The 22,628-nt window shown below is 38.3% G+C and overlaps 1 protein-coding gene across 7 annotated transcripts in view; it reads left to right on the top strand.

Annotated features, from left to right (window-relative positions):
• Positions 1-19,674, top strand: part of LOC145327109 (uncharacterized) — a 56,157-nt gene extending 36,483 nt beyond the window's left edge. For 5 of the 7 annotated variants that reach the window (XM_080170644.1, XM_080170642.1, XM_080170641.1 and 2 more), the window contains 21 exons: positions 1,306-1,368; positions 1,807-1,886; positions 2,405-2,669; positions 3,025-3,149; positions 3,261-3,929; positions 4,206-4,394; positions 4,842-5,966; positions 6,404-6,536; positions 6,956-7,121; positions 7,371-7,601; positions 7,822-8,560; positions 8,841-9,260; positions 9,960-11,430; positions 12,167-12,253; positions 12,724-12,846; positions 13,246-13,320; positions 13,675-13,755; positions 14,034-14,728; positions 15,136-17,459; positions 17,659-17,767; positions 18,928-19,674. In XM_080170644.1, coding sequence (XP_080026770.1) covers positions 1,306-1,368; positions 1,807-1,886; positions 2,405-2,669; positions 3,025-3,149; positions 3,261-3,929; positions 4,206-4,394; positions 4,842-5,966; positions 6,404-6,536; positions 6,956-7,121; positions 7,371-7,601; positions 7,822-8,560; positions 8,841-9,260; positions 9,960-11,430; positions 12,167-12,253; positions 12,724-12,846; positions 13,246-13,320; positions 13,675-13,755; positions 14,034-14,728; positions 15,136-17,459; positions 17,659-17,767; positions 18,928-18,999 — 9,242 coding nt within the window. In that variant the 3' untranslated portion in view covers positions 19,000-19,674. The remainder of the gene's footprint in view (positions 1-1,305; positions 1,369-1,806; positions 1,887-2,404; positions 2,670-3,024; positions 3,150-3,260; positions 3,930-4,205; positions 4,395-4,841; positions 5,967-6,403; positions 6,537-6,955; positions 7,122-7,370; positions 7,602-7,821; positions 8,561-8,840; positions 9,261-9,959; positions 11,431-12,166; positions 12,254-12,723; positions 12,847-13,245; positions 13,321-13,674; positions 13,756-14,033; positions 14,729-15,135; positions 17,460-17,658; positions 17,768-18,927) is intronic. The other 2 variants (XR_013882058.1, XM_080170640.1) reach the window with 2 other exon arrangements.
• Positions 19,675-22,628: the final 2,954 nt, after the last annotated feature.

The raw sequence follows: 22,628 nt of genomic DNA, 5'->3' as shown, positions 1-22,628 counted from the left end.
GTCATGTATTCCAACTGACAGGAATATGTGAACTGATATAACCTCAAATTATTATAACAAAATAATTTCATTTACCTGGTATTTTTCAAACTAATTTTTTAAGTAAAGCTTTTTCACAATTATGGGGTGTATGTCCGTCCTTACGTAGTAATGGCTAGCTCTTTTCGTTAATTTAGGCATGTTAGAATTGTCCTATCCCTTTTAAAGTTTGGATATTCCTGTAATATTTTAGTCCATTATAATTTGTAAATCCCATAACTCTGTAATAGAAAACCCAAACGTTCATTTAAAACTTGCTGATTTTTACCTATTTATATGATATAATCGTTATATTCCTCTGAATTTAGGAATATAGATTCCTAGGAAGACAAGGTACAATATTTTAAGCGAATCATCTATTATATTTATCAAGTCCAAAAAATTGTAAGTATCCCCTTAAACAAAAACCTGCATATACGCAATTTTGCAGCATGTTTATATAGAATTTTTGTTACGTTTCGAAGCTTTACAAATATTCTTGTTCGTATGTTCTACCGTTTTATTCCAGAGCTTCGCCCTTATGGATGTTGCCATCCTTGTTATTTTTTTATCAACTAAGGTTTATTATGTAATAAATATCTTTTCTCTTTGATTGACTGAGAAAAAGAAATGAAACATTAACCACAACTAACTTTCATTCTATTGATTAAGTACCTAATGGTTTTTAAGATTAGTAATATACAGTTAACCCTGTTTATACAATATTATCAATTCTTAAACTTTTGAACTAATACCACTTTTAAGACACACTTGGAAATATACTTTTCCATAATAACGATTTTTATTTGAGGTAATAACAAATCCTATATCATTGTTTTGTCATATATCATTTATTTGTTGGATTAACAATTCAAAAATAAATCTAGAGTTTATAATACTAAGTTTTCAAATATTCCTATTTACTTCTTAAATTAATGAAAGTTATTTAGACAATTAGAAATATTATAAAGTATTACACCCCCCATTTTTATTCAAGTTTCAAAAAGAAAAGTAAAAGTAAAAACAATTTTTTAGGAGAAGGTTCATATTTTTTTTGTGGGGGGGGGTAATTTTTTTTGAGAAAATTTGTCTTAAGGGAATGGTGGTTCTCTACCCCAAAAAAGTTATAAATCTTCCCAGGACCTGTGAGAAGCTTCATGTAAAGGAGAACCATATCGGTTCAGCGGTTATGAAGATCCTTCGTTACAGAAGGAGTCATACACAAAGAAAGATCCTGTTACTTTTATAAAATGATTACTTTGAAGTCTAACCTGTAATTTTAATTAGAAGCTGGAGGGTTGGCAGGACAAGGTCAGGATCAGTTTCGGTCACCTCTGCCTGTTGGTCCAGGTAACATTTTCTGGAAGAATTTCTTTGAAATTTATTTTTTAAGGGGTGGTATAATGGGAAAAAATTTCATCCTCTTCCAATTTTTGTGTATTAAATTCTGTCTATGATAGATTTGAAAAATGGGTGGGGGGGGGGGGAGGTGGGTGGTGATAGGATGGGGTAGATTAGTTTAGCATTAGCGTCCCCCTCTCTACATATCATCATTTTAACAATAGTTTTGCATCTATCAATTTTGTTAATAAATGTATAACCCAGACAATTACCTGGTTCTAATGGTGGGGACGTTTTTCGTCTGTTGGCAAATTGCTTTTTTGCTCTTTATCAGCGACTTATGCTATTGGCTGACATTCAAAGACCTAATTGAAATTCAGCAATATAAAAACATACAGTTATTTAACCCATGCCCCCTGCATTCTTTTACTTTAATATTTTGTTTAGGACCCTCAGGAACGCCCCCCGCAGGGCCACAAAGACCGCCAAGCCAGGATTCTGCACAACAACAAACAACACAAAGTCAGGTAGATCATGAAGTTTGTTTGTGTATAGTTGCAATATAAAACAAGGGTGACAATATCAATAAGTAGCAAAGCACCAAAAAAAAATAGTTGAATGTCCACTGAGTTATAGAGCAGATGTTCAGTCCTCATGACAATAAAAAAAGAGAGAATAAGCAAAAAAAAACTTAAAATATCTTTTGTAGCATGACAGAAAGACATACGGACAAATTAACTTACAGATTAGATGTGCGAATGTCACAAAAGACTTCGGCTTTTTATCTTTAATAGCAGCAGAGAAAATCAAATTTTCCCCCATAGCGATACGGACTGACCGACGGGCAGGTAAAGCAAATTATAGAGTAACTTCGCTACTATAAAAAAAGTAAAATGTTTTGATTACATAAGTATAGAAAAAGAATGTAAAATGTTTGAATACAATTTTCACAGGCACTTGGGGGGATACTTTCTTACTTTTGTCTCCTTAACCTTGTACCTAAACTTTATTTTGAGTACATTTCCTAATATTTTTATATTTTCAGGGCGGTGACGAGAAATCTGACGACCTTCTTGACGCAAACCTTGGCATGGGTGATGATGATCTGTTCGGAGATTTTGGTGATAACTTCAACATTCTTGAGTTTGCGGATGCCTTGGATGGTAATGACACAGCCAAGACAAATATTCTTGACGATTTAGAGTCAGAGGAGAATGGGGATGCTAAAGAAGCGGCTGAAGCTGCTACAGCGGCTGATTCAGGCCAGGCACAGCCGCCGTCTGCCCCAACACCGCCTGCCACAAGCCAAGGTAAAGTAACAAAATTTCCAGTATGGCTTCGAAACCGATAAATATATGCTGGATTACAACCGGTTATCAACCATACTGAAAAAAATGTATAGCATCGTATGAAAGACAAATTTCCATGAATATTATCATAAAAAATTAATACCATTTTAATCTTAGGTAGGTATATTTTTATTTTAATATCCGCGAAATGCTGTCTATAATACGATGCTATAAAAAACTATTATTGAATTACCTAACACATGTAGTATAGCAAAATTATATACAAATATTTAACTTTAAAATATAACAAGACAAACGCTAATAATACTTTCTTTTGTTTAACAAATCTCTTGGTTAATCATTTATTTTAACTCAGGACAAGCCCAGCAACCCCCATTGTATCCAGGAGGAGTCACTGGCCCACAGCCCAGTGGTCCAGGCGCTCCAGGTCCACTGCGGGGCCCTCCACCACCCTATCCTGGCCCTGGACAAACTTCAAAGGTAAATTTATTTTCTCAGTTTACAAAAATTATACCTAACCTCCTTTTTTAATACCTATTGATATTTTGAATAATATATAAACACGTTTTATTAATTTAATTTTTTTGATAGGATCAGCCTCTGCTTATTCAAGACCTGTTGGAGCAGGAAAAGCGTGAACAACAGGCGCAGCATCAACAAGGACCCCCACAGGGTCCACCAGGTTCCCAACCATCCTCAATGCCCCCAGGTGGGGTTGCTGTCACAGGTCCAATGATGTCTGGAGGTCAAATGAGCGGTCCTATGATGACTGTTGGCGGACCTACAGGTCCTATGATGACAGCTGGGCCACCCGGTGGACCTACAGGTCCTATGATGACTGCTGGTGGACCTGGCGTCCAGGTGACAGGTCCAATGATGACTGCCGGTGGTCCTGTTCAGATGTCCGGTCCGATGATGACTGTGGGGGGCGCTAGCCAGGTGCGACCAGGAGTTATGATGCAACCAGGAGGACCAATGCCGCCAGGTAGCATTGCCATGCAACAACAAATGAGGCCTCAAATGGTGGCGGGTCAGATGCAGCAGCGTCCCATCGGTGCCATGACAATGGGTCCGGGCGGAATGCGTCCCTATCAAGCGCGTCCGGTTGGTATGATGATGCCGGGTCAAATGCAGCAGGTTATTGGCCCGGGCGGACAACCAACTATGCAGATGGTCGGGGCACAAGGAGGTATGGTGACCATGGGTGGACAGCAGATTATGCGGCCGAGAATGCCGGGTCCTACATGGGGCCACACTCAGGTTAGTCTTGAAGCATTCATTTTTTTCATACATAAAAACTGAACTTAAATGGCAGGAAACGTTAGTATGTAATTCTGATTCTCTTTTTTTGCATTGCACAACTCCTATAGAATTAGAAATACGCTATTTAATATTACTTGTCCACAATGTTTTTTTTAGCTAAAGCTTTTACTTTTATAACTGTATGTATACAAGTTTACTGTTATTTTGATTCTAAATTGTACTTGTACGCTTGTGTTATGTTTAAGTATGTGTAAATATTGTACAATTTTATAGGAGGTTACATTACAACAGCGCAACCCACAAATGATGCAGCCCGGTCCCCCCGGGGCTCCAAGCCCTATTGGTGGAGACATGGGTAGCCCAACCTCAAGTATACCAGAGCGCCCCCCTCCACCACCATTTAACTCTACCCCAGCCCCAACCTGTCCCAATAATCCGCAGACAGATGAAGAAAAAAGACAGGTATGTGTACTTTGATAAAAAAAAATCTATATGAAAGCTTATCCAGCTCATTTTTCATGTAATACTATAAACTTTAACTCAGCTAGTTGGTTTAATATTTAAACAAAGTTATTGTTTTCAAGAGATTTTAAGCATCTTAAAAGTTTAATAGTCAAGAATAATGATCTCAAAAAAATTTGTCTCTTAACCACATTTTTTTAATTGAATTGCTTCTTTGCCAAATTGCCATGTCTTAGCTGATTTTCATCTTTATTTCTCGACAAAATCATTTGATAAGATATTCTGCAGTGGTTCTATAATCAATGCAGTTAATAGAGGTACTACCAGAATGCCAGTTTGATGCATGTGTGTCTAGTCTATCTGTATGAAATTTTGCTTAACTAGACCATTTTTTTGCAGAATCATATTTCTTCTTTAACACTAAGTGTAAAAATTTATCTTGTTTAGGTATTGCAGTACGAGACTTGGCTGAACAATCAAGATAACGAAATAAATCAGCAGCTAAAATATTATGAAACTGAAATCAGCAAGCTTAGAAAACTTCGCAAATCCTTGAACAGCAAACAACGGACACTGCGCAAAAATGGCAACGAGTTGACGCCCCAAGATGCCACAGAATTGGATCGAGTTTCAAGCGAAGCCAATGGCCTACAAAAATCATTAGAAAATTTCCGGAAACAATCACGCCAGCACACAATGACAATGAATGAACATAAACAGAGAAAGGTGAAAGCTCTGGAGGCCCAGGGTATACCAACAGAACAGGCACAAAGTATGGTCGGTCTATCACCTGGACCTAGTGGTACTGTGCAACAACACTGGCATGGAGGACCACCAGGTATGGTGCAGGTCCAGCGTGGCCCCACCCCTCCAGGTATGCGGCCCATGATGACTGTTCCAGGCGGCTATCCACAACAGAGAATGCCGCAACAAATGATGATGCGAATGACGGGGCCGCCAGGCACTATGGTGCAACAACAAATGCGGCCAATGATGGTTCAAGGCGGGCAGGTAATCCTGCAGCGACCTGGAGGCATGCCTCCTGTTGGAAGTCGGATGATGTCACCAGGCCCAACAGGACAGATGACTAGTCCTGGCCAGTCGCCACATTATATGTCCGGGCCGCAAAACAGCCCCATGAGCCATGGTTCTTCACAGCCTAGTCCTGGAAGCTACAGCATAACATCACCCAGTGGACAATTTAGCGTAACTTCGCCTCAAGGCTTCTCCGTAACATCGCCTAACCCAAGTATAGGAAGTCAACAACGGCCACCAAGTATGACATCCCCAATGATGCCGACCACAAGCCCATTACCATCTCCGGGTCCAGGTGCATCACCGCTACACTCTCAAGGCAGCAACAGCAACCCTCAACAGCAATCGCCGCATCCCAGCATGTCACCACATCCAAACATGTCACCGCACCCCAACATGTCGCCGCATCCGAGTATGTCGCCGCACCACAGTCAATCCCCGCAGCCAAGTATGCCGTCTAGCCCCATGATGGGGGGTAATCAGTACAGCTCAAGCTCTCCACATCCACATGCTCCATCACCAAAAACTCATGGCATGGTAAGATTTTTGTGACAATTTTTAATCTGTTTAGGTACTACCTACGAGATGTAACTTTTCAATATTTTAAATAATATTTATCTGAATTTTTTTTATGTATTCATTATACTGCATGCTAAAATAATAACAGGGATGGAGAGTACATTTGACTTTAATTAGCACTGGTAATAAAAATTAAGAAATTTATAACCACGCTGTTTTATTTGTTGGATCAAAAACTTTGGGTACTTTTCTTGCATTTTCATTGGTTGACTTTAAAAAAAAAACTAGTTGAGCGTGTCAATACTTTAAAACCAAAATTTTTTTTTTCATACTGGGTAACTTTGTTTTATCATAATTGGGAATGTATATTGTATATCTATTTATCATTCATTGTCTTATCCAATAGGCCATACGATCCATTTATATTCAAATAGATTAATATGTCTTTTTACCAGGATGATAGTGGTGGTATGTATGGCATGCAGCGTCCGCCAGTGAACACCATGTCTCCCCGCCTGTCCTCCCCTGCGGGCTCAACACCTCAACACATGAGTTCACCCCACCATAGCATGTCTCCGGGCTCAGCAGGTACACATTTATGTTAAATTGAAGAAACTAAGAAGATTAGAGAAATATCTAATTTTGCCAAGTTCCCAATTAAAATAACTAGTTATAGCTATCAGAAGCATCAATAATCAATATACATTGACCTCCTCCCCTAACTCTACAATGGCAGCATAAAAAATTCATACTTTTATGAATGTTATTACATATATTTTATGAGGAATTTTTTGTAATATAATAAACCATCATTTATTATCAAGATCAGGGGGTTAATATAATTAATAATTGATTAATATAATTTTGTGGTAATATTGAAAAATACCTACCTATACCATTTGTTAAGGGGACTTGTTTTTTACACGAATTTTACGATTTTAGGTAAATAATATAATATGTACTTACTATTTTGCAATTCAAAGGTTTTTCAAAAGAATTTAATTTAGGTGGAACTCCACACATGTCTCCTGGACACATGTCCATGGGCCAGCAACAGCCCGGAGGTCCAGGCATGACGGGAGGCCCACCAGGAATGCCAGGAGGAGTGCGTCAGCCCCACCATGGAGGACCAGGAGGTGGCCCACCCCCTGGGGCTATGATGATGGGCAACAGGTAAGAAAACTCAAGTCCCATATAACTATTCTTAATTGCACAAATAAAACATTTTTGTTAAATGTGATTTTTCCTATGGAAAATCTATATTAAAACTTAACCATGGAGATCTTCTTGTTGGATAAGTTAATTGCATTATCAAGAATTAATTTCCATGAAAGCAATTAGCCTTTTTTGTAAAGTCATAATTTCAATTTGTTGCCCTTCTTCATTTCTCTACTAAAATTTATGAAACTAAATTTGCTTTAGGTTTATGCGACCTACAATGTCTATGCCGCCCGGAAGTATGGGCCCTGGAGGTCCAATGCAAGGCGGTATGGGCCCTGGAGGTCCTATGCAGGCGGGTATGGGTCCCGGGGGCCCAATGCAAGGTGGCATGGGCCCTGGAGGCCCTATGCAAGGCGGAATGGGCCCTGGTGGTCCAATGATGAGACCCCCACATCCCAATCAAATTCCTGGTCAACAACAAATGCAACAAAGGTATTTATCCATGTTTAGATAGAAAAATACATTTTCTGTCCTGTTCTTATCTTCATTTGTTTTCTGCTTATTTTCTTTTAAGTTAAGGACAAATTATTTTACTCAGATTCTTTCGACAATTTTTGTTCAATGTTCTATCTACCTATTCAATTTTTATTTCGAGTGGGTAGATAATAGTTCTAGTTTTAAACATATTCCTATTTATGTAATTTTGTTTTAGGCCTATGATGATGACTCGTCCCGGAATGCCAGCCTCTGCAATCCGCCCGTTGACCGGCGGAATGTCACCATCCTACGCTGGCAATGTTGGTAGCCCCAGTCCTCAGCCCCAATCAACTGGTAATGTCGGGCAAATGCGCCGGCCAAGCGGTAGTGGGGTGGCAAGTCCTGCAACATCCGACCGGCCGATAACGCCACGCACCCCGGGGCCAGGACCGCTAACGCCTGGCTCGGCTGGACGGGTAACTCCGGGTCGAATGACGCCTGGTACACCGGGTCATCCTAATCCCTCTCCAAGTCCAGATCCAATGTCCCAACAACAACAACAGCCCCCGCATGGGTATAATCCCCAGCAGCAGATGCAAATGCAACATCAACAGAGAATGATGGGACCACACCAGGGAGGACCCCCCGGGGGAGGTGGAGGAGGTAATCCTAACCATCCAGGTGTTCCAGGACCCCCACAGGAATTACATGGTTGGGGCAATAATATTTTTGGCCTCAAAGGTGGTGCAATTGGACCTGTAATAGGACGTCCTGGCTACGGACGTGTTCTTGGCGGCTGGGGATATTTTGTTGGCCTGAAAGGAGGTAGTCCGATTGTTACGTCAGGAGTGAGTGGTGCAACTTCATCAAGTAGCTCAGCTATGGTGACCGTGGCTTCTGGCAACTCAACGCTGTCAACATGTAGCGCAACTTCTATATCTTCCGCCAATGGAGGTCCAAACATTGTCGCTCAGGTAAAAAACTTTCTATTGTAAATAAGAAATTTTGTAGTAGCTAGGTATCTACAATATTTATGTATTCTTATAAAGTTAACGTTCATGTTTTGAATTAGCTCTATTAATGCATTTTTAAAGTGAGACCTATTAAAAACCCATTTAAGAATTTATTCAATTGACATTAATTTTAGTTTTTTGGCTTCTAAATGAACAACTTCTACGTATGTCATGTTGTACATTTTGTAATTTTATTAATGAATTTGTAGTTTTTGTTGTAAATATTTCATCCTTTTTTAAGGCATCTAACAATACAAAAACCAGTGTATCAATATCTTCCAACAGTAATGCCACCTTGAAACCGCCAGTCGGCGGCGATGCTTCCGTTACCATGGTGGGTGCCACGCTGGACCCGCAGAAAATGCCACCAAGCTCAGTACATCAAGCCAACATCGGCATACCTGGCGGATTTAACGTCCGCGGCGGAAATCAGAACAACCTGCCGCGTCTTCCCAACCCGCCGCGGGATATTAACAACGCCAGTTATCCAGGCCAACAGCCGGCCAATACTCAGCACCTGCAGGGGCTGAATGCATCAACAGTTGTTTCCAAAACTGGTCCACCGCCAATGCCGCCTGTATCAAATAATACCTTTAAGATTGATTCCAACAACCAGGTTGTTTCCTCGCCTGCCACCTATCCAACCTCAACCCAAGTTCAGGTAAAAAAAATAAATTTTAAATCTTTTCCGTTTGACTCATCCTACCTAGTAACTAAGAAAGCTACTACAATTTAAAATATTTCTTAATATCTGCCATTTTTTAATTGGATATGTCCTGGGAGGGAGGGAACTTTGGGCCGTTTTTTACGTTAGTTCTCAAAGTTTTATAATAACGTTTCTTGTTCGTTGGCTCATCAATTTTAAATTTTGATTGGTTTCTTTATTAAGTTGACTGTCCTGACGTTAAACCATTAATTGTAATCTACAAAAGGGGTTATTTTGTGTTTTATCATTGGGATGTACAAAAATTTATCAGCCAATGCCTTTAGATTTCTTGAAAAGTCTTATGTATTTGTTCATTTAACATTAGTATGAACTAGTCTCAGCATAATAATTTTCTTTAAATTTCAGCTATAGGCAAACAATCCAATATGGCGTTGTTATACAACAGATCTATAGTATAGATTTACGTATATACAGATAACTACCTCACCCCCCTTTTCCTATGACCTTTTTCATCTGCTAGCAAATTGTTTTCTGCTTCTTGGCTGTGTTAATATTTCCGACACCATTGGTTGATTGTCAAAGACCCAATTGAGAGTCGGCACAAGGTCATAGGGATAGGAAAATACAGTTTTTTAACCCCTTCCCCCTCCAGTGTTTTACTCTAATGTTTATACTAAACCTTGTTTTGTTTAGGTGACAGGAAGCAAATCTATGGTGGGATCATCTATAACAAGCTCACAGCCATTCCAAAGTTCAACCCTGTCATCATCTAATATATCTCTACCAACAGTAAATCTAAACACAACCAATATAATCTCTAGTAACCTACCCAACAACAGTGGCGGGGGAAATGCCATGGCGCCAAATAATCCATCCAACACAAAGTCGTCAACACCGTCAAGCCTTATGACCACCAGCACGTTGAGCGGCCTTAGAATGATCTCAATGCCTGTTAATAATGCGAGCAATAAATCTGCCTCCCCTACTACTTTACAAGGTCAGGTATCAAATCCTGGCGACATGAAAGCAGAAGGAAATATGACCCAAAATGCGCTGCTTAAACAGTTGCTAAGCTCTTCATCTGTGCCACCCAAATCCGAATCTTTTCCTGGTAATAATAAACCAAGCGATGAAACGGCAACCAAAGAAGGATCCAACAAGCCAACTCTATCAACATTAGCCTCACAGTTACCCAAAGTCTCCTCAGACACAAGCAAGCCGTCTACTACCACAACAGAGAGTACAGCCTCGAGTATGCCAAATCCAAGTGCACAATTTAGCACAACAACAAATGTTGGTCCACCGCAAAATATCAACAAAAATACATCACAGCTGCCACATTCCATGTCAATGTCGACAGGACCTCCATCTATGTCCATGTCAACAGGACCTCCATCTATGTCCATGTCAACAGGACCTCCATCTATGTCCATGTCAACAGGACCCAAATCTATGTCTGTTGGTTCAATGTCTAATACTTCCCTTGGTGCCTCAATGGGTAATAAGCAAATAGAACAGCCACCTGAGGGTCTGGCTGGTATGATCGCAGAAAATTCTCACAAGCTGTCACTGGCCAAGCTGCCGAACCAGCCTGTCCCACCCACATCACTGGCAGGTGTCATCCAGGTTCAGCCAAATTCAGTTGGCAGCCTAGGTATGACAACTGGAGGCCCTCCTCCCGGCCAAATGTTGCACCAACAAAGGCCTGGAATGCCTCCAAGAGCTCCAACTCCAGGATCAGGACCGCCGGGCACAATGCAACAGGGTCCAGGTCAGGTTATGCGTCCTGGTGGCATTCAAAATCTTTTACAGGCACAAGTTCCCGTCCCACCTGGGGAACTTGGCAACAAAGTTGGCAATAACCAACAGCCCAATGGTCCACAGCAACATGGCCAGACAGTCTTCCAACAGCAGCAGCAGTTTAGAATGCAGCATCACGGCAACATCCGCGGTGGCAGACCCCAACAGCCTGACCAACAGCAGTTCAGAATGCAACATCCCAGCGCGGATCAACAACAACAAATGCGTATGCAACATCATATGCAGATGCAGCAACAGCAACAACAGATACGCATGCAACAGCTCGGAGTAAACTCGAGTGTTGGTGGGGTGGGAGGTAATTATGATCCTCCTCAACAGATTGTGGGCCGGGCCCCGCATCCAGGTATGATCAGTAAGGAATATAAGTTAGTCAAACTTGAAAATTAAACATTTATACCGATTGTTCTGCGAAAAATATCGAAAATTTAATGTTAATCTTCATTTATCTTGCGATTTATTTATCAAATAGGAAAGGTATATGATATTTTTTATAGAACAATCCCTTAACTGGAAACAAAATCACCATAACTCAAATGTCTTTTTTACGGATGCTCAAAACATCACTAGTTTTTAAAAGAAATTATTTTGATTTTGATTCCACTATTTATAAACAAATTATTTTATTCTATCAGAAACTTATATTGTTTATTGGTCATTAGCCTTTTATACCTAGCAGATTTCAAGTTTTAGGAGTTTAATTTTTTTTTTCCAGTATGGCTTCGAAACATATTTATATCCGCTGGATTACAACCGTTTTTCAGCCATACGGAAAATGTGTAACATCGTATTACAGATAATTTTACACAAATATTAAAAAAATCATAAAATTAATTCCAGTTTTGTTAGCCTGGACCCTCAGAGCTAACAATACTTAGATTTTCATTTCAATATCCGTGAAAAGCTGTTTATTGTACTATGCTATAAGTAACTATGATAGTTTTTAATTACTTAGTTTCTTAATTTTCTTCTAAAAATCTGAATTTTTGTCATATTTTCACTAAATGTAAGAAGGTTCTGTAAAATTTCCTTTAAAATCTGCCTGTAGTACTAGAAAATCTAAAAATATTATTGTATTTTAGCAAGCACAGTTGGTCAGTTTGGCGGTATGACTCGTCCCATGGGACAGATGCAGCAGATGGTCAATCAAGTGGTTCCCAATTCAGTCGGTAAGATTACACCATAGTCATAATCTTTATATTTTAAATTAGACACTTAATGAATTTTAAACCCAATATGCATAAAATAAGACATTGTAAAAGGCTTGATTTCTGAAACAGGTAAACTTCATTAATCCTTCATGAGACATATTTCATGATTACTTTATATTATTTCCATTACTTCTCTATCAGTTTTATTTGTACCTGTCTTGATTTGTATGATTGATCTATTAAAATTTTTAGTAGCATATAATTAAGTGTTGATAATTGACAAAAGGAATAGCTATGAAAATTATTTCTAGTAGGTATGGCTTCAAAACTTATCAATATCCGCTGAATTAGAAACGGATCTCAGCCATTATATAGCATCGTATTTCAGAATATTTTCTACGATTATTATAACAAAAAATCTTAAATTTAATCCCAGTTTTTCATTTTAATATCCGCGGAAAGCTGTCTATAATACGATTATTACCCAGGTATGCGTCCGCACATGGTCGGGGGAATGCCGCCCGGAGCCACCAGGATGAGCACTCCACATTCTGTGACGGGAGGACTCCGCCTCAACATTCCCCCTCAACAACAGATGAATATGGGATCAGGTATTATATTTCTATTGGCCTTTAAAAAATATACAACCCTTTTTCCATCCAATTCAACGCAATTTACCATGTTTCAAACAAAACTTGGTCATGATTATTAGGGAGGGAGGAAACATTGGGCTGTTTATTACGCTAGTCCCCAAAGTTTTACACTTGCCTTTTCATTGGCTTAACAATATTGGTGACTTTTAATTTTAATTGGTTGGTTCAATAAGTTGAATGTCTAAACGTATCAACCACTAATTGTAATCTACAGAAGGGAAAACTTTGTGTATCATAATTAGGGATATACATCAATTTATCGGCCATTGTCTTATTTCTGATTTACTTTCCATACCCATATACCTTTTATAATTTACTGAATAATATCATAAAATAAATGTATTAACTTATTTGCAGGCCCTTGTACACCTAGTTCAGCCCTGCCATCTCCATCCCTCACACCTCGCAGTGAAACAGAAGACATGGATACAGGTAAGGTTTTAACTGGTCCATTGACTCCTCCCAGAGAGGTAGGGGACATTGGGCTGTTTATTACACTGCACATTCCCCAAAGTTTTATAATAACGTTTTCTTGTTCGTTGGCTTAACAACTTTAAGGACTTTTGATTGTTTGGTTCCTTAGGTTAAGTAAATAAACGTTTCAAACATTAATTATAATAAAATAAAAAACATAAGATAAATAACAGTTTTGTTAGTGGGCCCCACAAAGCTAGAAAATCTTTTAAATTTACATTTTAATATTCGTGGAAAGCTGTTTTAAATAAGATGCGAGGAACAACTATTGTTCTTTGACACAATTTATTAAAAGTTCTACCTGTATTATAGGTTCTAGTCGGGGACCAACACCTGGCAGTGACAGGATGGACACTGGAGGCGCTTGTACACCAGATCTTATGGGTGAAAAAGGTAATATCTAAATTATATGTTTCATTTGTAGCCAGCTAAAAAGTTTTACTTAAAGTACTTGATAATCTGACGTAAGTTATATGTAATTATACATCCATTTTTAAACCGGAATTTCTACTATTAGATATATACTAAATGCATATGATTATGCTTGCCAATTTTATTTGGATACACTATCCCCTTTAAATATATCAGTCCACCTTTATAGGTATATACTTTTCTCCTACTTAACATTATGATTTATGTTAGAAGTTTTAATTTAATATTTTACTTTTTAGGAACAGTGAAACGACGACCATCCGCACAACAGCAAAAGCGGCGTATATCAGTCCAAGACGCGCCGTGCGGAAGCACAGTACCTCCGCCTGGGGGTGGACCACCCGCCAAAAAGCCAGCCAAGCCGCGGAAAGGCTCCCGCCTTGACGAGGGCGATTATGACAATTACATTGACAGTGTTATGCATCAAATGAAAAATTTACCGCCCATTCCTACCGTGGAACCAAAATTATCTCATTGCTTCAATGCCTGTTCTGCTTTTGGAACCGGGGATATTGCCAAAGTTTTAAGCAAAGAAAATGAGGAACAGAAATGTACCCTTGAAGGATCTTTTGGTAATTCTGGTATAGTATCCGAGGGTGATTACTACTGCACCATGCCTTTTGGTGTAGAACCCCCAGTGCCCTATATATCACCTTTGAGCGTAAACCAACGCGGATTTTACAACCAAGAATTTTCAACAACAGAAAAACGTTCGGATTACCCCCGACACGAGGGGTACATTTCCCCGGATTTATTTTATTCCTCCAGCCCAGAACCGGATACCTGTGCCAGAACTAAAAGTTATCTTAAACAAATTGCCATTGGTCGTGTGGAGAATAATAATACTGATGATGGGATAAAGAAAGAAATGGAGGAAAGTCAGACTCATATTAAGCAAGAAAAAGACTCCTCTATGACTAATGGTCAAGTTAAGGTAATATTTTTAACGGATTTATTTTGAGATAAACAAGTATAATTGTGTCTATAAGTAGCGCACAAATAACATGATTTTAATATCTTTGTTGTTAAATGATAGAAATAAGGTTTATTTAGACAATATTTAATTATTTTTTACTTGTTGCCTTTGTATGTTCTCACCGTAAAATCTGGCTATAAAACTGATGGATGAATATAGAATATACTTGAATACAGGGGAAAGACAAATCTACTGGTCATTTCGTTCATCCAGTAAAGGGGGAGGGGATTGGGGGATATCTTACTTTTAATATAAATGTTTCTAATGCTTTAATACATCATTCAATATCTCTTATATCTTAATGCTATTATAAAACACGTGAAATAAGTGATATTTCCTACATGTTAATATTTGTATTTTCCCAGGTAAAAACCGAGCCTGAGGGTGACCAGATGATGACCTGGTACGATCTGGACCCCGACGACACGGACGAGGAGCTGGAGAACCTGACTGGGCCGCCCAACATCATGGCCAGGTCGCCCAGCCCCACCTGGGACATTGTCCGGCCCATACCTATCAAACCTAAGCCAAGCCAGTCCATAACCATTAGTGATCTTGATAACATTGACAAGGAAAATATTAAGAAGAATGGCGAAATTGATGAGAAGCCGTTAAAGAAGGGTTTCCTAAGTATGATGGGATCTTTAGGAGTTCTACCCACACCTTTAAAAGAAAAGCAAGAAAATACGAAAGAAGTTACCATCAACCTAGCTGGGGCCGGCTCAAATAAATCAATTTTCAAAGCCCTGAAAGGCCTGGCAAAAATTCTTGAAATAGAAACACCAAAACATTGGATCCAGGAGGATAAAAGTTCAAAGAAAGCATTGTTTCGTGTTAAACGTGATATGGGGAAGGATGGGGTGCCCCTAGACCTACAATCAGTCCTCAACAGAGGCTCCAAAATTTGCAGACAGTGTGAGATGGTGATACAACATGATATGGTGAAGAAACGAACAGAAGACCTTCCCTTCCTATCCAAAGCAGAGAGAGATGAATATAGTGAATTTCTTATTTTCTGTGATGAAAACTGTTATCTCAAATATTCTGTAAAGAAAACCGGCTGTAAAGTACCAGACAAGGTTACAAACCTCAAAGAGCTTGAAGAATATCAAATCAAATATAAGGAAGAGGGTGACCCATTTGACACTCCCAAAAAGGAGGAAAAGAAGGGTCCCCAATTCAAGGGCACCCATTATAAAAACTGGACCCTGAGTATGGGTAACCAGCGCAAGACAAAGATTATGAATGAGAAAGATCTGACCCAAATGATGTTCCAGCTGGGAATAACCCTGATGCCACCCAGAGAAGCGGATGACATTCGTGAATGCTTGTTCTGCCACATGCGTGGTGATGCGGCGGCGGACGGACCCGCCCGTCTGCTCAACTATGAAGTTGACAAATGGGTGCATTTAAATTGTACTCTGTGGTCGGAAGAGGTTTATGAAACCGTTTCTGGTGGCTTAGTTAATGTTGAGACTGAACTTAAAAAGGGCTCAAATTCATTTTGTAAGCTGTGCGAACAAAATGGAGCTACAATTAAATGTTTCAAAGTACGGTGTACAAACATATACCACTTACAATGTGCTGTTAAGGAGCGCTGTACTTTCTACAAGAACAAAACATTGTATTGTAACCAGCACCAGCCCAAAGGAGAGAAGGATAATGAGCTGACAACTTTGGCTGTGTATCGCCGTGTGTTTATTGAGCGTGACGAGCCCCGGCAAGTTGCCAATGTGATGTCAACAGGCATGGAGACCAACGTGCTGCGAGTTGGCGCCATGACTTTTATTCAAGTTGGACAATTGTTGCCCCACCAACTTCCAAGCTTTCATACAGAAACCAACATCTATCCTATTGGGTATAAGATCATGAGATTCTATTGGTCAATGCGACGAGTTAACAAACGTTGCAAATATTTCTGTAGCATAGCTGATAATGATAATAAACCAGAGTTTGTTGTAGAAGTTGAAGAGCCTGGATTTGAGAACACCACCTTTAAAGATTCCTCGTGTCATAAGGTTTGGGCGCCTATTATTGAGAAAATTGATGAACTGCGCAAGAAAGAAGATACTATTAAACTATTCCCAGCTGAAGTTAGTGGTGAAGATTTATTTGGCTTTACAGAACCTAATATTATTAAGGTTCTTGAAAGTCTACCTGGTGTTGAGACATTGACTGATTATAACTTTAAATACGGGCGCAACCCGTTGTTGGAATTGCCGCTGGCGGTAAATCCTACCGGCTGTGCTAGATCTGAACCAAAACTACGCACGCACGTCAAGCGCCTTCACAACTTCCAGCGCAGTACCGGAGCTACCAAAGAACCCAACGCGCGCATTGCCAAAGATTTCGGCGATTTCCTCATCGGTCTTGAATCTGTCGGGCCATACAGCAAAAATTTTGTACAATCCAAGTCATCCCAGTACAGAAAACTAAAGCAGGAATGGCGATCAAACGTAGTCCTGGCTAGGTCAAGAATCCAGGGTCTTGGCCTGTATGCTGCTCGCGACCTGGAGAAGGGTCAGATGGTGATTGAGTATATTGGAGAGGTGGTGAGAAACGAGCTGACCGACATTCGCGAGAAGAAGTACGAGGCACAGAACCGGGGGATCTATATGTTCAGGCTTGATGACGACAGGGTTGTGGACGCCACGCTCAGCGGTGGTGTTGCTAGATATATTAACCACAGGTATAGTTATTTGTTGGTTGTGCAATTTCAGTTCAACAATCATAAATGTTATTACACAGTTAGATTATCAGTGTAAAGGAGAAAACAGGGTTTTAAACTATGGGACAATTTCCCCCTCCCCAATTAAACAAAATTCTGCTATTCACAACAACCTTCAAATGAGTCAATTTGAAGAAAACTAATATGATTATTTTTATAGTTGTGATCCGAATTGTGTAACAGAGACTGTAGAGCTTGCTGATACTCATATCATTATTTTTGCCAACAGAAGAATTAATAGAGGCGAAGAACTGAGCTATGATTATAAGGTAATCACTTGTTATATCTGATTTTTTACTTTTTCCACTAATTAAAAATATTTTATCGCTTACTCATTATTGTACGCCCATTTGTCTATATAATAGTTTGTCTATATTTTTATTTTTTGAGAAAATAACACAATTTTGAAAAGAAACAAAAAATAAAATTAAAAGGCACTACCTAAGCATTTTAGTTGGTTTAAATAACTATACAGTATACAATTGAGCTTCATAATAAAGGAAGCTAGCTATGAATTCTTAGCTTTCTAGAATGTTTCTAAAGGGAGGGGGCAGAAGTGACACTTTTTGAAACCAAAACTAAAAGTCAAAGGAACTCAACTAAATAAAGAGTTACAGCTCTGAGATTTGGCATGGTAGTTGCAATTAAATAAAGAGTTACAGCTCTGAGATTTGGCATGGCAGTTGCAACTAAATAAAGAGTTACAGCTCTGAGATTTGGCATGGCAGTTGTTTTAAAGAGGTACTATATGGAACTGTGAAAAAACGGCGGCGGAACCGCTGCTCCCGCCGAAAAATAACGTTTCCCGCCGAAATTTTTTTCGCCTTTTCTTACAATATTGGACAATTTTCAATCATCTGAGATAAACTTTATTTTAATGAAAATTTTCCTATTGTTTTCACTTGACACTTGTAAGATTTTACCTACACTTACAACTTTTTAAAAATATTGACATGTTTGAAGTATTGAAATATATACATTATATGTATGTGTCACGTGGTAAACGACCATTTTCGGCGGGAGCGGCGGTTCCGCCGCCGTTTCTTCACAGTTACATATTGTACCCCTTTAAGCAACTGCCATGTTAAATCTTAGAGCTGTAACTCTTTATTTATTTGAGTTCCTTTGACTTTTAGTTTTGGTTTCAAAAAGTGTCATTTCCGATAAATTTCTGATAAATTGATGTACATCAAATATTATGATGGATAAATTTACTCCTTATGTACATAACAATGTAGTTGAAACATTAAGACACTCATTTTAATAAACCAAATAATCCTAATTCAATAAAAGTACACAACGTTATTACACCAACAAATAAGAAAACACTATTGTAAAACTTTGGGGACTATTGTAATAAATAGCCTATTGTCTCCTCCCTCCCTGGCAAATATTGCCAGTAAAAAATTTAATTAAACTTTGTTTTCAGTTTGATTACGAGGACACGAATAGAATTCCTTGCAACTGCGGAGCTAAAAATTGCAGAAAATGGATGAATTAAACATTTATTTTGGTACTCCTGGTACTTTCCCTCTCATAGCTTAGTGGATCACAAAACTCCTCTTAACCTTAACTAGTTTCTAGCCCTTTGGGGGGAGCTCTAAACCTTACCCTTACCTAAATCAAGCGAACAAAAATTTCTAAATTTTTTGGTCCATGAATAGTTATAAGAATATTTATTTACATTTTTACATTGTCTTGGTTTATATTATCTAGCATTTTATCAATTTTATTGTTCTTTTTTATTGAAATTCCCAATCAGATAAAATTAGTCTTTTCTATTCATTTGAATTATGTAGAATTTTGTATAGAATATTAGCCTTACCTTTATATATTGATAGTGATTTATTAGTCTTAAAAGAATATGAGAAAAATAATCTACATAATTTAAATTTGTACAGAATATACAGAAATTATAAATTGTTACTACAAATTCTAACTCCAAAACTACAAAGTATGCAATATATTCAATTTTTATACAAAAAATCTTAATTTTTCTAACGTTATTGTTTTGTATTTTACCTCTAGTAAGCTAATAATAATATTATATATTACTACAATCTGTGAATAATTGAATAGTGTATTTGTAATAAGTTTTTGTTATATGGTTTGTACAGTATTATTATTATTCTTTATTTACCTGTCCTTTAAATGTAATAAATTGTTCAAAATTTTATTAGCAATTTTTTTGATGGAAGCTACTTTTTCGTAGCATTATTCTTCATAGTAGCAAAGCTACTCTCTTATTCACTAAGTCTGTCCGTTCGGCAGTCCGTGACGCCATGGCAAAATGTGATTTTTTCGGGTGCTATTAAAGATGAACAGCTGATATTTTTAGGGAAGATATCTTTGACGTTTGTTCATCTTTGATTTGTGCATATGTCTGTGGGTTATTGTTAAACCGATGTAAACGGTAATTTTTCACGGTTTCATGATTTACTTAAAGTTTTTGCATATCCTTTTTAAAAGCGAAGCTTTTCTGTAATTAGGGTCCGTCCGTACGTCTGTAACGGATAGCTTTTTTCGTTAATTTAGTCAGGTTAGAATTGTCCTATCGATTTCAAACTTTGCATTGTGATTACTTTAGTAGTTAGGTACGATTTAGAAAGCGTAGCAACTCTATAATCATTACCAGAATGTCCGTACGTCCGTTTTAAACATGTTGATTATTTTACTTTTTTAACAACAAATTTTTATGCGATCTAATAATCCGATTGATCTGATTTTTGGTATACTGATTCCTGGGACAACAAAGTACAATATTATAAGCAAAGCAACTCTATAATCAAGTCCTAAAAATGTAAGTATGTCCATAAACATTATCCTGTATCAAGCAGTTTTTCAACAAATTTACTTACAATTTTGCCTCGACTCTATATATACATTTATATTCTGATTATTTAGTTTAGACACTATACAAGTGTTAATGTCCGTTTGTCCATTAGGGTGGGTCGATTATGGAATTTCACATTAGTAGACATTGGCAAGGGTTACTGGGCCAATATAAAACCCTGTGAAACTTGAAAGAGGTTTTTTAAGGGGGTGGGCACTTTTTCAGGGAGTAAGGGAGGGGACAATGGATCGAATATTCAATTTTTAGGAGTCTCAGACTTTGGGTACTGGCTTAAAGGGAATGTGCAAGAATTTAGCAGTTTCTGACTGAGTTTGGGTACTTGCGCATGAAATGCCGCTACTCGTTATGTATGTTTTGAATATTGCAGACGGGGATAAGGGAAGTGGGGGCAAGGGAAATAAACACTCGTTATGTTAGTTTGGAATGTAGCAGACGGGGAGAAGGGAGGTGGGGGCAAGGGAAATAAACAGAATAAAAAGGGGCAGTCATATTCTTACTAGCAGATGGCCGGGTCCAAAAATCTTGTAATATTAAAATCACACAAAAAAACCTCAATATATTTCATCAAAAACAAGTTGTGATTTCACTTTACATGACGCTATGGAAATCTATTATTCAATTAACAATCCCTTTATAATTTCCTACAAAGGGGGACGTAACTGAAGACTTTTTGATGCAGGGGGAGGGGGGTTTCTCCGGAACCACTTGATGAACCGTGCAGACTTTTTGGACTTAAGCTTTTATGGGTATGAACATCTTATGGTTTCAATATCAACCCCCACCCCCTAGCCCCCCGGGGCTCTAAACCCCCCTAAAAATGAACCTAATCTTAATTTTCTCAGAAACCATTTGACCAATGGAGATGATTTCTTAAACTTAGGCTTTTATGCTTATAAATTACCTTTTAGACTAGAAGTTACCCTCCTGCTGCCAACCCCTAGCCCTCCGGGGCTCAAAAAAACCCTAGAAATGAACCTAACCTTAATTATCTCTTAAACCATTTGATCAATAATGATGATTTCTTAAACTTAAGCTTTTATGCTTATAAACTGACTTTTAGTTTAGAAGTTACCCTCCTGCCGCCAACCCCCAGCCCTCCGGGGCTCAAATTAACCATAAAAATGAACCTAACCTTAATTTTGTCAGAAACCATTTGATCAATAGAGATGATTTCTTAAACTTAAGCTTTTATGCTAATAAACTGACTTTTAATTTAGAAGTCACCCCCCTGCCGCCAACCCCTAGCCCTCCGGGGCTCAAATTAACCCTAAAAATAAACCTAACCTTAATTTTCTCAGAAACCATTGGATCAATAGAGATGATTTCTCAAACTTAAGCTTTTATTCTTATTAACAAACTTTTAGATTAGAAGTCACCCCCTGCTGCCAACCCCTAGCCCTCTGCGGCTCAAAAACCCTAGAAATGAACCTAACCTTAATTATCTCAGAAACCATTTAATCAATAGAGGTGATTTCTTAAACTTAAGTTTATATGCTTATAACATAAACTGACATTTAGTTTAGAAGTTACCTCCTTGCCACCAACCCCTAGCCCTCTGGGGCTCAAATTAACCCCAAAAATGAACCTAACCTTAATTTTCTCAGAAACCATTGGATCAATAGAGATGATTTCTTAAACTTAAGTTTATATGCTTATATAATGACTTTTAGTTTAGAAGTTACCCCCTTGCCCCTAACCCTCTGGGGCTCATATTAACCCCAAAAATGAACCTAACTTTAATTATCTCATAAACCATTTGATCAATAGAGATAATTTCTTAAACTTAAGTTTATATGCTTATAAACTGACTTTTAGTTTAGAAGTTACCCCCTTGCCCCCAACCCCTAGCCCTCTGGGGCTCAAATTAACCCCAAAAATGAACCTAACCTTAATTTTCTCAGAAACCATTGCATCAATAGAGATTTCTTAAACTTAAGCTTTTATGCTTATAAACTAACTTTTAGTTTAGAAGTCACCCCCCTGTCAACAACCCCTAGCCCTTCGGGACTGAAAAAAAAACCTAGAAATGAACCGAACCTTGATTATCTCAGAAACCATTTGATCAATAGAGATGATTTTTAAAATTAAGCTATTATGCGTATAAACTATTTTTTAGTTTAGAAGTCACCCATTTGCCGCCAACCTCTAGCCCTCCGGGGCTCAAAAACCCTAAAAATGAACCTAACCTTAATTTTCTCAGAAACCATTTGATCAATAGAGATGATTTCTAGGACTTAGACTTTAATGGTTTAGGAGTCACCCCCCTGCCCCAAACC

Source organism: Acartia tonsa, chromosome 8, assembly GCF_053477335.1.
Source record: "Acartia tonsa isolate MP-2025a chromosome 8, ASM5347733v1, whole genome shotgun sequence".
In the NCBI taxonomy this organism is placed as follows: Eukaryota; Metazoa; Arthropoda; class Copepoda; order Calanoida; family Acartiidae; genus Acartia; species Acartia tonsa.
The sequence above is the reverse complement of the archived record's forward strand: the minus strand, read 5'-3'. Positions and strand labels throughout refer to the sequence as shown.